The sequence below is a fragment of the Perna viridis genome, chromosome 1 (genome assembly GCF_037379345.1).
Source record: "Perna viridis isolate PV_CMFRI_1.1 ecotype Kerala chromosome 1, ASM3737934v1, whole genome shotgun sequence".
Taxonomy (NCBI): Eukaryota; Metazoa; Mollusca; class Bivalvia; order Mytilida; family Mytilidae; genus Perna; species Perna viridis.
In genome coordinates this window covers 10,184,647-10,198,341 of record NC_142445.1, presented here as the reverse complement: position 1 = coordinate 10,198,341, position 13,695 = coordinate 10,184,647, and the positions used below count along the sequence as shown (strand labels likewise).

The window sequence follows — 13,695 nt, the reverse complement described above, 5'->3', positions numbered from 1 at the left end:
ATTGTTTGAATAAAACAAAGTGAGTTTGCCAAATAGTTTTTTTTCAAAATCTCTTTATCAGTTAAAAAGTTAGTAATAAATGCTTTATATGACCATCTCTAGATTATACTTTTTGTATCCACATATGAAGCAGAAATTATCAAACTGTTAACTGTCCATGCATTCATTAGCTTATCAGGTAAGTGGACAATAAGTCATGGACAAATTTGAAAACTAGAAAGGTGAAGATAACAAACCAGTTTTCTACAACCTTGTTCTGAAAATAAATTGTATCAGTCAGTCAATAAATTGTCATATCCACATGATCATATGAACAAAACTCAAGATCATTTAAAGAATACCAAAATCTTAAATCATAACTACATGTAAATGCTTCTGTCTGAAGGCTACAATGGCTCTGGGTATTGCACATCTGTAGAGCTGCCTTCTAGGGGGAGATTGTTTGCTTGTGCTTCAGTCTCAATGTTTTCAACCTGTTGGATTGTTTCCACAGATTCTGGTATTGTGTCAATAGTTTCTGTGACAAAATCTTCACATTCCTGAATGTCAGTTTTCTGTTCTGAACAGTCTGTTTTAGATGAGATACAAGTTGTTTCCTGAATGACATTTATTCCTTTATTTTCATCAAGGAATGGAAAAGATTCAGTAGTTTCACTTTCTGAATGATGAGAGGGTAAACAATCTGAAGTTGCTAGTTGAAGGTTTCCATCTTGGCATTCCTCTGTGCTGTTTCTCAGAGACTGCAAGTCATTGATTACAGATTTTGTTTCACAGGTGCCCATATTCTCCTTTCCATCAATTTTGATATCACTTCCTTCACTACAAAACTTGGAATTGTCAGTAAGAACTTGCTCATTATGTAAAGTAGAAAGATTTTCATTGCATGAAATTGTTAGTTGATTACCACAGCTTAGCTCGGCTTGTTGGTCTGTTTCCATAGAAACAGCAGTGCATGCTTCATCAGCATCCATATCCTCTTTGCTGCAGAGGTTTTCTTCTGTATCCACTATTTCAACAGCTGATTTGATATTCACATTATTTACTTCACTTGAACTACGACCTGAAAAAGTTTCATTATCCTCCTGAACGTTTGCCTCTGTATCACAAGAAACATTTGTTTCTATATTGCTTTGATTATTGAGATCAATGTTATTTGAAGGTGTACTATCCTGACAGTCATTCTGTTCTGGAGTTTCTAACTGAACCTTAGATTCTCTGGTAATAAGATCTTTTCCTACAACTTGCTTTTCTACTTGAATTTCAACCGTTTCAGTTTCCTCTAATTCATAAGTCTCTTTCTCTGTCACACAGCTGTCTCTTTTAACATCAACATTACCATTTTTGATATTGGGTTCGTCTTTAACATTTAATTCCTCAGATGTCATTGCACTTGGAACTGTCTCCTCTGCTACTTCCTTCTTTATTATTTGAGCTTCTTTTTCAACAACTTTATTCTTTTCTTCGTGATGTTTAGACTTGTGCTTATCATCCTTCCTTTCATGTCTCTTTTCATCAAATTTGTCCAATTTCTTTTCATCATTTTTATCATGTCTGTGATGTTTATCATCCTTTCTCCTATCATCATGCCTGTGTCCTGATCTTTCCTTCTCCTCTCTTCTTTTCTCATGTCTACTATGATGGGAAGAATATTTGTCTTCTTTTTTAACAGTAGTTCTCTCCCCTTTCTCATCCTTTTTAACTGGAGTTGCTGCCCTTAGTGAGTTTGCCTCCTCCTTCTCTAATTCAGGATAATACATTTTAAGTCTGACATGCCAAGCTATACTAGTTACTGCTGAGACTGTTTTAAACTGATGTATAACATTACGTGGTATGAAGTATATATCATTATCTCGCAGGAATATTCTAGCAAACCGAATACCTTCTCTTCTCAGCTGATTCAACTTTGCATCCTCTACCCACGTCACACACTGAAAAAAATGTAATATTCAACCGAACTTATGATTCATTTATTTGCCCAGCTCAGATTCCACTTCATAACCAGAAAAAAATTATTGCATTGTTGAATGACATGAAAAGCCAATAGCAATTTTAATGCATTCATGATTCCTAGAAAATTATTCTTTCAAAAGAAGGAAAAAACAGAAAATAATAAAAATATAAGAAGATTTTTAAACATATTTCCTTCAACAGATTTGGATTAATATGCCTGGTTGAAATGCTCCTGATTTAAGGAAGCATGATTAAAAAATTCTTACTTATTTTAAATAAAGCATTTACAAGTTTTATCCAATATATTTTCTGATTTTTCATATTTATGTATGGGCCCATTCTACATGCACATTTCATTATAAAAATGATGTTAAAAGAACAGAAACAGTCAAATACAAATATACATGTACATGTATGTCTTAATGTATGATATGCTGTGCAAATACCTGTGACACAGGAGGCTCATGAAGGTCAATCTGTAATTTTTGTACCAGTACATGGAAATCACCAGGATGGAAACATACCACATCTTTTACCACTCTGTCATTACATGTACTGTAAGATAACCAAATCATAGACTGTAATATACTCATAATTTTTCCATCATTTAGGAAAAGAAGTAAACTTGCATGTCCTGTATAAATATAATGACCAAAAAGATCCTTAACTGGAGTACATTGTACACAAAACGATATAATTATCTCCTTTTTTTCTTATTACAATCCTTTTAACTACACAGGTAAGTTATATCAAACACTTCCATGTTTGCTTCATTACTGTTGTTTTTCCAAGATATCAATATTTTTTTAATTGTTGTTGATTATTCCATAGTCTTACATGTACATGTAGATATAAATGTAACATTTAATAAAGCTAATTCTGTTCTGTAATACTTTACATTTTATTTACAAGTAAAATTTTATGACACACACATGAATAAATTGCATAATGTATTCATAATAAATCTTACTCATCAGAATGCTTTACAGCCTTTAATGCTCCAACAGCAGCAGTTGTCAATCTGTCAAATCCCTGACCAACATGATCAGCATGGCAACGAGTTCTGTCCTCAACAAGGACTTCCCGTGGCTCCGAGGCTCGAGGTAGGTATGATAAATTTTTCAGCTCATTCATTCCTCTAAAACAAACAAATAACAATTCTTTTAGTGATAGTAAGTAGTCATTTAAAGTTTCTTTCAAAAGCATCTGTAAACATTTATATACATTTGTGTATAGACAAACTTTACACTTGCATGAGTCAATAAAGTTAAGTTCATATATTGACAACTGATAAATTCTGTCTTATAATTAGCAATAGAATGTGTAGCCTAACAGAACCTTCAATTTACATATACAAGTACATTACATGAAAATAGTCATGTAAATTCATCTTATAATTTGTGAAAAGGAATATTTAGCTTGAATATTTAGTTCATTCTTTTCATATATAACATGTTGGTCAAAAGCTCAATAGAGGTTATGTTTATTACGCATTTCATGCCGACTCTAAATAAAACTTAACTATTTATTTTTTATTATCATCTTTAGCAAATCATTTCATAGTTCTTCTTAAGGAGGTAGACCTAGGGTAAGGGACATAACTCTTGAAATCAGTGATATGTTCGTATCATATTCAATTTCACCAAAACCTATCAAGCTTTCATATGAAACAGAATGAAATCAGTCCAAGTTACTATGATGCTTACATGAAATTGATGTAAAATGCTAAAAACAAATGTTCCAATGATTTGTAAGAGTTGTGTCCTTTACCCTAAGTCTACCTCCTGAACAATGTAAAATTTCAAAACTATTTTACAACATACCTTTTCTTCTTGAAAGGTGATTTAGGCATATCGGCAGTAGGGACCATTTGTTCCCCAGGACGAGACCACAAGATTGGCCCATCATTACTGTAATTCCTTGCCATACCAGCAACAACTGATCTTTCACCCCACGGCATCACAACTCTAAGGAATGGGTTTTTCTCAACCATGTCCAGAAAATCTGGAAAGTAATCTCCAACTTCCTCATGAACAGTACCAACTACACTAATCTGCATAAGTGGCCCTGAACGATGAGTTCCATTATTGTATGTACTAAACATATTCTCCTGATATTTTGATATGGTTGTAGAGTCAATGTCAGATTTACCCATCATTCCTGCTTTGCAATGCATTGTGGGATGTTTCTCTGCAAAATAACTTATGAAGTCAGGCATGTAAATTGCTGACCGATGCACAATGCCCATCACACAGTTTGAAACTCCTTCAGGATTTTCTCCATAAACAAAGTCAAAATACTCAGCCACAAACTTTGTCATCTCGTCATCTGTAAGGTTCCGAAGCTCATCTTGGTAAACATGTAGTACAAGTGCACCACCATTTGGACATTTTTCCAAATGAAACAATTTGCGGAATTTTGAATTAGAGAAAGGTTCATCACTATACTTAGCACTTTTCAGCTTGCGATACCTATAGTCCTTACTGGATTCCAGGTTTTTATTTTGCATCAAGTCAACCAATGATTTTGTTCTGTCATCTGATCTCGGTGTTTTATTTGATTTATCATGGTGTTTACTATTTGAGGTATGTGATGAGATATGATCTTTTGACTTTTCAGCAGGTTTGTTTACACTGCTGGATTCAATTGAGGTATGAGATGATGATGACTTGGTTATTGGTTTGCTTAAAGACTCACTAGGCACAGAATGAGAGGATGTCATATGATCCTTGGACTTGTAGGAAGGTTTACTAGAACTTGTTGAGTTATGCTCTCTAGATGTTTCAATGGACATCTTGTGATCCCTTGCTTTATCATGGTGTCTATCTGATTTGGAACTATAAGATGAAGAATGATGGTCTTTTGACTTGAAACTAACTTGAATGCATTTATTTTCAGTTCTCCTCTTCAGACAAACTTGAATCCCACAATTATTAAGAACTCTCTTTTTTCCGAGAATTTTAATGCTGTTGTGAGATATAGGGTCATCATCAATTTTACATGGTGAATTATGAATATCTGGAGAACTTCTTACATCTGGAGACATACGTATGTCTGAGTTTCTAATCCTAGAGATGGGTTCCTCACTGTTGTTTTTAACAGGAGTTTTGTCATGTGTATCATGATGCTTATGCTTGTGTTTATGTTTATGGTGATGTCTTGAATGGTGGTGTCCTTCCTTGGTTGGGGTTTTGTCTGCTTTATGATGTTCCTTTGAAGGGGTTTGTCCATTTGTTATCCTTTCAGTATTGACTGCCTTAACAGGACTGTCCACTAATGTATTGCCATTGATTTCTTCAGTGCTTGTCTTCATTAGTACAACCTTTGAAGGTCTAATATCTGAGTACTTATCTAGGGATTCACTCCCATTTTGTTCTTCTGTGTTTGCTTTTTTCTCTAAAGATTTGTCAACACCATTGTTTATTACTTGTTCTTCTCTTGGTTTTCCTTCTTGGTGCTTTTGTTCTTTATCTAGAACAAATAAGATGTATGAAAATAAAAAAATAAATGGCTTAAAAAACTTCAGTTATGAATAGATACATACAAAAAATGTAATTAGGTTCCTTTTGCAAAACACATGTAAACATGTACACAAAAATGAATTTCCCAGACCTTCAGGAAAAGTTTTTATACACTTAAGTGATTCATCATTTGAATATTTTTCATCATGACATACCAATTATTGTGTTTTGTGTCCTTTTTCGTATATCAGGATTAGATATGTAAATGTGTATTTCATGATTTATAGGAGAACACACTATGGAGTTCTTTTTTTAAATTTACAGGCACAAATTTAGGATTTTTATCCAAAACACTACATGCACATATACTCATGTATAGACCACTTATTTACTAAATATAGTAATATACAATCTACAAATGTACTAAATTGACATTGTATCCTTGAAGAGCTGGTTTAGGTTAATAGATTCCAGTTGTTGACTACACTGCACTGAATTAAATAATGTTCTCCTATAAATTATGAAATACACATCTACATGTACATGCATATACCGTATTATTAAGGCAGTATCCAAGCTAGCCCAAAATGGAGGGACACCGATTTAGCACATGTAGAAATCAAAGAGAATATTGAGTAACATTCTTACTGAAATACATGTACATGTAGCAATCTACTTTGTGTTTCCTAGTCCTTACAGACAGTTTTGCTGCCCTTTTACAGCCAATTTTCCCTAAATAGATATTAATGCTTGTATGACATGTCGAATTAGCCTCCCAATGTGCCCTAAATTAGTGTCCTTTTTACCTTGATTATCCTGCCCTTTCAAAAACTGCAGGAAACACTACCATTTCAACATGACTCCCATGCAACTTTTGTAATCATAAATATATGTATTTCCATTGACATTTAATAAAATTAAAGAATGGCATACAACGTACAAGATGCACAATAGTCATTTTCATATTTATGGAATGCAAGCCATTTTAGCAACATAACCCACCAACACCTGACAACCTGGTTGGCAGTTTCAGTTAGCAACATAACCAAACAACACCTGACAACCTGGATGGCAGTTTCAGTTAGCAACATAACCCACCAACATTCGACAACCTGGTTGGCAGTTTCAGTCAGCAACATAACCCAACAACACCCTGACAACCTGGTTGGCAGTTTCAGTTAGCAACATAACCCACCAACATTCGACAACCTGGTTGGCAGTTTCAGTCAGCAACATAACCCAACAACACCCTGACAACCTGGTTGGCAGTTTCAGTTAGCAACATAACCCACCAACACCCCGACAACCTGGTTGGCAGTTTCAGTTAGCAACATAACCCACAACACCCTGACAACCTGGTTGGCAGCTTCAGTTAGCAACATAACCCACCAACACCCGACAACCTGGTTGGCAGTTTCAGTTAGCAACATAACCCACCAACACCCCGACAACCTGGTTGGCAGTTTCAGTTAGCAACATAACCCACAACACCCTGACAACCTGGTTGGCAGCTTCAGTTAGCAACATAACCCACCAACACCCGACAACCTGGTTGGCAGTTTCAGTTAGCAACATAACCATTTTAGGAAGTTTTTCAAAGGGACATAACCCACCAACAACCGACAAGCTGGTTGGCAGTTTCAGAGGGGAAAGGGAAAACAGTAAACATTTTTCTTGGAAACTTTAACTATTTTCACTTCGGTAAGTACAAGAGTGGTATGAAATAAGTTATTCAAAGTATCCAAGTATTTACCATGGCTCTGGTATATTGAATATTTGAATTTGAATTATACTGCTGTCAATTGTTCCCATTTGACAGTTAACCAGTCTGTCGGATGACAAATAAGTAGAGAGTTACTCCCCTTTGCTTAAAAAAAAAAAAAATGAAGTTTAAGTCGGGAATATGAAAAAGGACTATACCAAACCTTTCTAGACTGTAAGTTTCCATAACCATTTTAAAATTATGAACTTGTTTAATTGAGAAAACTGAGTGATATTGGTCATAAAAAATATTAGTTTTGTACATGTATGAAATCAATCTGAAAATACATTTGTACATGTACACTGTACCATCACAAGGCAATGATAAATGCAAAATATACTTATAGTCCACTGATTGACATTGGTTATTACTTGGTAACCCTAAAGAGTTTCCTTTGGGTTGAATACATTTTGTGCACGGCCTAAAAAAATTGCTATGTTTCCACTCACCCTACCAACTCTCCTTCTATTAAAAAAATTATTAAAAAGCATGCCAACTGTCTTACATAAAAAAAAAGCCGAAGATATTTGTTTTCTATCCTAGACGCAGGAATTATCATGGGATGAGCCCTTTCAATTTTATGGGAAAATATGTTCAGATAGAATTAAACTGGTCTATTATTTGGCTGCGCTGCTTGATAAGGCACCAAACGAAACTGTTTATTTGCCCCTTATGACAGTATTAGGAGATTTGGGCCCACTGAAATTTAGCAAGGGCCCATCTTTTTTCAAATGCCCCATTGAAATCCTGAATACTTCCATAGGCTCTTATATAAAATGGACCCTCGGCCCATCTTATGGGTCCATAATGGTCTAAAGTCAGCAAAACCCCTGAGATGGAAAAACAAAGAGTTAGAATTATTGGTTGTTTATATTTTACTAATTACAGGTAGAATCGTTAATTCTCACATGTGAGTGTGCTCTAGTTCAAAATAAAAAAAATAATAATAAATTTTTTTAAAATTCCCTACGGAAACACAACATTATCTTTTTCTTTTCAGCCAAACATACATTTGGTAGCCACTTTAAGATATTTTGATCTAAAAAGCTTTTTGCAATGAAAATGCTTCGTCACCATTTGATTAGTTGTTTAGAATTTTGATAGTGTATTATTCTTGCCATCTAAGAGTTGAAAGAAGATAATTCTTGAGGAAAAATTATGGGTTCCTGGTTTCCCCCCCCCCTCTTTGTACATGCACATGTTAATGTGAATAATCACTGCTCAAAGGCATGTTATCACCATAATCATTTTTAATTTTATATACAGTTGTGAGTATAGAAGTTAAAAGTTTTGAAAGAGGTTTGGTGGTACATTTTGCAGATCCAGCTATGAAACGTTGTTTGTATGGATTCTTGTGAAGTTTTGGAATCCAGTACATAGACAGTAAATCACAATCATTGTCCTTGGTAGAGAGACCAAAAGGCGATAGCACAGATTTATGGTTTTCCACAATCTCTTCTTTTGAGAGAGTGGTAGCAGTGTAGGTCCTATCACTGCTATTATTTTCTACGTCTACCTCTGATAATAAACATTGGATATAAAACGTTTTGCAGACAAAAACAGTGTTGTTTTGGGCTTTGTCTGCTGGTACAACCACATACTTGTCATGTATAGTAGACAATGTTTTTGCTACATCGGGGTCTTTGAAAACTGATGTAGCCTGGGCACTCATTGACCTACTTAAAACTTTCATTCATTTCAAAATAAGCTGTTATCTTTCTTTTGATAACAAAAAAGGCACCCATTCAGTAATCAAAATGCTGAAATCTATTGAATATTTGGTTACAAGCAATTATTTTTATCAGCTGATCATAACGAACATTCAAGACAGAATACTAATTAAATATTCTTCATTCCAGATTCCATCAATTCATTAATTAATGTATTATTGTTCGTACTTTGAAGTGAAACCATTTTTGTTGCATTATTGGAAGAAAGGTAACTGTTCAAAGTACAGTCTCACTAACAACTTTCGGGTCAGATGGCCACCACCTATGTAGTACATGTACCAAAAACACACTGAACCTAGATCTATGCATTGTAAAGTGCATCATATTGTGTGTATTTTGAGTAGAAGTAGTCAAAATAAAGCTGAAAATGTGTACTTTAAAATCATGTATGTAATTTACTACAAAAAGTGTATGAATATTGTTTACATGTGTGAGTAATTTGCCTCCATGTTAGCAGAACAGGTAAAAATGTGGATTTTCAGTATTATTTATTCAAGTAAATTTTGTGAAGAATTTCTACAATCATCGTACCATTAGCATAATGATTTTGGAAGCCTTATTTTCCAAGCTTTGCAACGATATGCAACTTTAAGATGTCATTTGTCCTGGGAATTCACAGTGAAATTTTGAAAATTACTTTTTTAAAATGTAAAGTAATGGAAACGTTAGAAGTGGTTAGTGAGACCTAGATAGATTAAAATGAAAATTTAACCACAGATAGATCTCACCATGCTGAACACTTTTACCACGTCAGAATTGGGCTAAACCTTATGGTTTTGGAGATATATATGAAAAACTACAGTCTGACCTCTATGTTCTATTTTTAGTAACAGTGGCCATATTTTTTGGTGGATCAAGAATCTAAACACAACATTTGTGCAAGATACCCTAAGGAACATATGTGCAAAGTTTCATATAATTCCGCTCAGTAGTTTCACAGGAGAAAATTGTTAACAGTCGACGACGCCTGACAGACACCACATGATGGCAATAGCTCACATGGCCTTTGGCAAGGTGACTTAAAAAATGTGTGTTTTGTACAACTGAAATAACAAAATATAGTTTCTTTCATATGATTTCCAAAATAATGAAACTACAAACAAATTTCTCCAAATATTTGAAAATGATAAATAATAAATATATAAATTGTCACGTACATGTAATAATATAATTCAGTTTTATATCAAAATCACAAAACTTTGGAATACAAAAGAGTTCTAAATATACATATATGTTCGGGGTTTTATTAATTTTTTTTTTTAAATTCTGGAGGTACCTTTCAGTAGCTTAGAAGGCTAAAAGTACAAATGTACTTGCTACCGCCTCTTAATGAAAGGCCTGTATGTTTAGTTAAAATACTGGTAAATACACTAACTCATCTACAAATTCCCTAAGAACTAAATGTCTTTGTAATTTTAATTTTACAAACTTAAAAATTTCAATCCCTAAGTCACATTAAAAAAGGACTTATTTTATAAATGTATTCTACTTATATACTAATTCTAAAATACTGAGGTGAGCCACCTGTGACTATTCAGTTATTTCCCGATGTATACTGGATACAGGTGATGCTGGGAGATTGGGGTCTTGTTAATTAAGGGCCAATAAGCAATAAATACCTAGCATTGGATGCCAGGTACGAGGTATGCCAGATACGAGGCATGCCAGATATTTATCAGACTATGCTGTACTGTATGTACAACCTTCGTAATTGGTTAATAAAAATACATTAAGCAATAACAAATCAAATATTAAGCATGGTCAAAGGGCTGGAACTTCTTAAAAAGACAAGGTGGAGAACAGATCGTGAATAAAATATTAAAATGTAATAAAATATGAATTAAATATGCCATTTAATCACATCATTTTAGGCTCATCGTGTGCTGAGCATGATGACTCTTATAACTCTTATGCTGAAGAACACAGCTCTGAAGCTGGGGTGACATTTTATTGTATTTTAGTGTTTTGAGAACACATCCTTCCTCAATATTTTCATCATAACTCTGTCATAATTAAATTATATACAGTAACTAAAATCCTGAATAATTTCTCTTTCCCCAGTATGCATACATGTATGTATAAACTTCATAGGCTTTAAGTTTACCCAGTATAAAGACTGGGTAGGCACAGTTATTTTATACATAATATAGACTTTGTTAGGACATATGAAGTCCCTGATTTGAATGAGTATTCTTAGTTCGCTTTCCCAAATTTCAACCCCTGCAACTAACTTTTTTTTGGGACCAGAAACATGCAATTTGGGCCAATGGCTCTGAATTTTCACTGGCCCTCATTTCTGACACTAATATGAAAGCACTATTAGTACTCAATTACATTTAACTTTATTCATATTGCACTGTTATGTTTTTATATCTCTGTCTTGACCAACAGTTATCTGCTAGACCTCAGTGTGTCTGTATCATAAGTTCAAACAATCACATCCTAACTGCTGACATCATTTCCCTAAAAATGTCACTTCTGATAATTTTGAACCATTCATGTTTTGACAGAGAATCTTTATACAACTGTATGAAGTAAGTTGGGCAATGCTGATGCTCCATCCATATAAACTTGCATATAATGTAGCTGCTACTTAAATACACTACTAATAACCACTATTTTGACGATTCCACGCGCCCACCGCAGACAAATCAAGTTGTCCATGCTTTGCCCACCCTTAATGCCCACGGTGAACAGATGTCCAGGTGGACAGTATAGCGTCCATGCCCACGGTATCCAGTGGATGCATGATAACCTGTTCATTGGATTTAATCATGATCGGCAATTTTATTACAAAGTGCAAACGGTTGACAAATAAAAGAAACATGTGTCAATCATTATCTTGACCGTGAGAATCAATTTTCTCTTACGTATAATTGGCCTCAAGCCAAAATTGTGAGGCCAACCAGTGTTTACTAAGGAAGTAAGATCATTAGGTTTTTATACGAATTAAATGCTTTGAACTTTGTGTTTTTTTTGGGTTTTTTTTTCTGAAGGCTGACATCGTAATTAAGTCTGTCATTATTGAAATGTAAACCTGGACTAATGGGAAAACAAAGTTGATATAATTTATAAAGAAATTCATAAGGCCTTAAATTAAACATTTCCAGTTGCTACATGTATCATGTAATAATACTGTACATCTGACCAGAATGTTACAAATTGTAAAATACGATGTTCAAGAAAATCGAGTACTTGTGAACTCCTTATTTTACTGACAACCCATTTAACGCAGTTGCATTTTCTCAGTGTAAGAACAGGTTTGAAGCAAACGTATGCAACTTTAATTTATGGTCCATAATTGACCAATTTCAGTATTGTGTCATTTCAAGAAAATTTGAAAGTGGGAAGATAATATATGACCCAGAAATATTGAACTGCGTAGTTCATGAGTTTTCAAATGGCAACAGATTTAACTACTTATCATCTGAGCACATGTTAGCCGAATATAGTAATGGGTGAAAATTTCCCTCTTAAGTTGAATATGCAGTTAGTTCTTTAAGATTTAGTGCACAAAAGACAGTTGAACGAATTATTTCTTCTGTTTTTTTTCCCCTTCACTTAGTTCAACAATTTTGACTTCGATTAGTTCTGTTATTATATAAAACAGTAGCATACAAATTATAAATTGCAATGTTCAAGAAAGTCGAGTATTCGTGAACTACTTATTTTAATGATGAGTTTCTTACGTAATAATTCTTACGGGTGGCTTTTATATACTTTTCTTTTTGAACCAACAACAAAAAAAAATGCTTTAAGTACCTCAATTTCTTATGCAAATTTGATAAATGCCTTTGTAATATCATAGCCCAATCATTGCTTTTCATATTTCATCAATAGGTGTGTCCCTGTATTTTGAGCATGGTATGAGGTTAATTGACATTTCGTTGACATGGCAACAGTTATCAATCAACGTACCTCATTTGCATAGATAATGAGAAGACTGAGTAATAATATACAAAAGTATTTAAAATTATACATCAACCACGTGTCCACCGTGGGCCGGTCAGAACATGTCCAAGGGTGGACACAAATTGTCCACCATTGCCCACACCCACAGTGGGAAGAGGGAATCAAAATAGTTGTTAGCAGTAGTGTATGAATAACAGGATACGAATAACATATAACTAAAACTAGTAAAACTAAAAGACTCTCAACTTTACCTTTCAAAACATCACTGGAGAATGATGCCTTGACAGCAGGTGAAGTAGCAATGATCTTATTTTTGGGTGGAGATGGTGACATATTTACATCAGAATTGTCACTGGCAGAAGAAAATCTTCTTTCACGACTACTAACATAATCATCAAGGTATCCAGAGTTTGATAGTCGTCTGTAGTCATGTTGTATTCTTTTTCGCTTTCCAGTCTCTGGACTTTGGCAAGCGTCACTAACGTTTACAGCAGGAAGTCCCGACAAACGCGGTCTTTTGGCATCAGGAGGTGTGTCTCCATCAATGTTTTCTTCCAAAACATGTGAACCAACATGGAGACCTGGTAAATTCCTGAACGCCTTATGTTTCTTACTTTGCACATTGTTACCATTGCTGTTTTCATGTTTAAAAATACCAGTTTCATGAACTGTCATTTGTGAATTGTTTTGTTTTTGAAGTATTTCAAAGATATTATCAGTACTTTCTTCAATCCGTTCTGGGTCATCGTCGGCCATTTTGATGCCTTCCCAGAGTGACGAGATGAGTTGTCTCCCATATGTGAAAACTTTTGTTATAAGGTTTTTCATTGGCAAAATTTATGGAAAACCACTTCCGGTTTTAATTTTTGACTAATGAAAT

General features: G+C 34.2%; 1 protein-coding gene across 1 annotated transcript; it reads right to left on the bottom strand.

Annotated features, from left to right (window-relative positions):
- Positions 1-252: 252 nt before the first annotated feature.
- Positions 253-13,612, bottom strand: LOC148627176 (uncharacterized). Its single transcript, XM_088569103.1, has 5 exons — positions 13,067-13,612; positions 3,774-5,421; positions 2,921-3,088; positions 2,397-2,505; positions 253-1,928 (listed from the first exon to the last, which is right to left on the bottom strand). Exons 1-5 carry the CDS (start codon positions 13,569-13,571, stop codon positions 387-389), a joined length of 3,972 nt encoding a protein of 1,323 aa, XP_088425229.1. The 5' UTR covers positions 13,572-13,612; the 3' UTR covers positions 253-386.
- Positions 13,613-13,695: the final 83 nt, after the last annotated feature.